The 3,187-nt window shown below is 44.2% G+C and overlaps 1 protein-coding gene across 1 annotated transcript in view; it reads right to left on the reverse strand.

The window, feature by feature from the left end:
- LOC113405258 (olfactory receptor 14A16-like) overlaps window positions 1-307 on the reverse strand; it is a 2,082-nt gene extending 1,775 nt beyond the window's left edge. The window contains exon 1 of the mRNA XM_026646286.2: window positions 197-307. Coding sequence (XP_026502071.2) covers window positions 197-307 — 111 coding nt within the window. The remainder of the gene's footprint in view (window positions 1-196) is intronic.
- Between the last annotated feature and the right edge of the window lie 2,880 nt (window positions 308-3,187).

Below are 3,187 nucleotides of genomic sequence, written 5' to 3' on the forward strand. Positions count from 1 at the left end.
GGTACCAAAAACAGAGGGACTTATGGCTGGAGAAAAGGCATGGCAAGAGGCCAGGGGAAAGGTTCAGGCTGGCTACACAGCTTGAGGACAAGATTTCAGAGTGGGAGCAGGCACTTGCTTCGCAGTTCCAGGAACAGCAATGGCAGCTGAGGGAGGAGGACAGAGCTCAGCAGAGAGAACGGTTTGAGCGGCTGACATCAATAATGGCTGCAAAAGTACCAGCTCCTGCTGCATCACTTTCACCAAGGCCCGAGTCCCCTGCGTGGTATCCTGGGATGCAGTCCAGAAACAGCTTGGAATACTCCATGGCTGTGTGGCCCATGCAAACAGGCCCCATGAGGAGCTGGACAGGGCAGCTTAGCCCCATGCAGTTTCCCCATCCTGACCCCCTCCTCTGTGGATGCCTCCACCCCCCGCCCCCAACGCCAAATGTGTGGAAAATGGGGAAAGAAGGGAAACAAGATCAGGGGCCAGGGGACATGCAACAGTAGGGGGTTTCTGTCTTCTATGTGGTTGCACTGTTTGCCCTTGTTCATGCACTTTGTTGTTGTTGTTTTTTTCTTTTTCTGTAAGGTGCTGTTTTTTACCGGTGTGGTGTTGTGGTAATGGCTGGCCTGCCTGGCAATGAGTGAATGTTGTACTTTGCTAATACGTGTTTATAAATAAAGCTTCTAATTTCATCAAGAATGTTCATTGCTATCACTGCATCACAACATACAATGTGTATTTAAAATGATAAAGGTAAACACATGTGTGACATTACAGTCTATATGATTTTATAAAAATATGCTAATGAGTGAATATAATGTAACTGGAATATGCTTCATGCAAAAGGTCTCTTGTAAGGTATCATTACAAAGCTTATAATCTTCTGAGTGTGATCATCCTATTTGTATAAAGGTAACCCTCTTGTATCTGAAACTAGAAATATGAAATATAACTCTGAGGGCCTATTGTAATTATGCAAAGTGTGGGCCATTAATGGTGGTTTGGCATCTTGATGACTCCCATTAGCCAGGACAATTAACTGAATGGCTCTGTTTGTAGGCTGGCCTTCCTGTGAGTCAGGCTGGGAAGAAGAAGGCTTTGGGTCTTACAGTAACATGTGATCATGCCCCCTGAGCTGGAATCCATCTTTAACCTGGTGCTTTTCCAGTGAGGAGGGGTGGGAACCCAGAGGGACAAAGGATTCCCGCCTTATGCAAAAGATATATAAAGGGGTGGAACAGAATAAAAAAGGAGAGGAGAGCCATCATGAAGAATCCCCTAGCTACCACCTGAGCTGGAACAAGAGCTGTACCAGGGGAAAGAATTGTGCCCAGGCCTGGAATGTGTCCAGTCTGAGGAAAAAACTTACTGAAGCATCTCTAAGGGTGAGATTATCTGTATTCAGTTTGATTAGACATAGATTTGTGCACTTTATTTTATTTTGCTTGGTGACTTACTTTGTTCTGTCTGTTACTACTTGGAACCACTTAAATCCTACTTTATTTAATAACATCACTTTTTACTTCTTAATTAACTCAGAGTATGTATTAATACCTGTTGGAGGAAACAGCTGTGCATATCTCTCTATCAGTGTTATGGAGGGCGAACAATTTATGCGTTTACCCTGTATAAGCTTTATACAGGGTAGAATGGATTTATTTAGGTTTAGACCCCATTGGGAGTTGGGCATCTGAGTGTTAATGACAGGGACACTTCTGTAAGCTGCTTTCAGGTAAACGTGCAGCTTTGGGGCAAGTAATTCAGACCCTGGGTCTTTGTTGGAGCAGACAGGAGTGTCTGGCTCAGCAAGAGAAGGTGCTGGGCTCCCAAGCTGGCAGGGAAAGCAGGAGCAGAGGTAGTCTTGGCACATCGGGTGGCAGCTCCCCAGGGGGTTTCTGTGATCCAACCCATCACAACATGATGAGGGACAATTAGGAATTAGTAAGCAAACACCATTCCTCTATACAGTTAGGTACAGAGATCCACACTTCACTCACTTCCTTATATGAATCCATGCTATGAAACCACACCCCTCCATTCATAAGTGGTCAAGTCATTCATAAGTACATTGCATGGCAATCAAGCTATCACCCGTCTCCAAGCACTGACCCCTCCAAATCAGTGAGCCCCGTCCCCATCCCCCACAAGCACATTCATAAAGGCACTATTCCTCCTCTTCTATTTGGCCTGGAAGTCCATGATATGGGAGCGCAAAACATCCCTGACTTCTGCTGCCCAGGTGCATCTGGCACCAGCTGTGGTAGGTGCACTGTCTGGCTGAGTTTACCAATTCAGCAACCCCTCACTGTCATAGATCCATTCAGGGGGAAATGGTTTCACAATGATTGTGAAGAGCACGGCAAGCCACAGTAATATGGACAGCATTGATGACACTGGCATCCAAGTGGGTCTGTAGACATCTCCAATGGGATTTCCATCTGCCAAAAGCACATTTAACAACCATTATGCACCTGCTAAAAGTGTAATTAGATCTTTGGTTCCCAGGGCTTCTGAAATCTGTGTACAGTTTCAAAGCCGAGTCAAAATGGTGGAGAGAGTAACTCCATTTATGACAATATCATTTGGTGTGAATAGTGTCCCAGCCTGTCCATGAATGTAGACTCTTGATCGATGAAAAAAACTCTGCCATCATGAACTCTCTGTGCCCTAGTTTAAAGATGCAACTTTGTTTAAAACACGTGCTGTGGGTTATCGACTTTGTTGCTTACTCAGTTTAACCATCCTGCAAGTATCCCTTTTAAACAGAATTAAACAGGGTTGCAATAGAGTGACTGGATTTGAAACTGTGCAATTATTGGACAACGTTAATGTTCCCCACCCTGGTTTAAAGCTAAGTTTCCAGCTGGGGTGGTCAAGTATGTTCTGCTTGAAATATTTCAAAGGAAAATTGGGTTTTCAAAATATAATTTTCTTTGAAAAACTTTTTTATTGTTATTATTTCAGCTGAAATTGTTTAGTTCTCAGATGCCATAAACCAGAAATATCATCCAATAACACCACCATTTCAAACCCATTTGCTCTATTGCATATTTATTTCTGTTTCAAAGGGATACTTACAGGATGGTTAATCTGAGTAAGGAACAAAGTCGATAGCCCATTCCCTTCGGTCGCCTCTGAGAGCTGTTCTACCTCCAAACCTGACTGGGGAAGCAGCTCAGGTTCCCCATCTCCTCTCCTC

This window comes from Terrapene carolina, unplaced genomic scaffold (genome assembly GCF_002925995.2).
Source record: "Terrapene carolina triunguis isolate 2854851 unplaced genomic scaffold, T_m_triunguis-2.0 Scaffold34782, whole genome shotgun sequence".
Lineage (NCBI taxonomy): Eukaryota > Metazoa > Chordata > Testudines > Emydidae > Terrapene > Terrapene triunguis.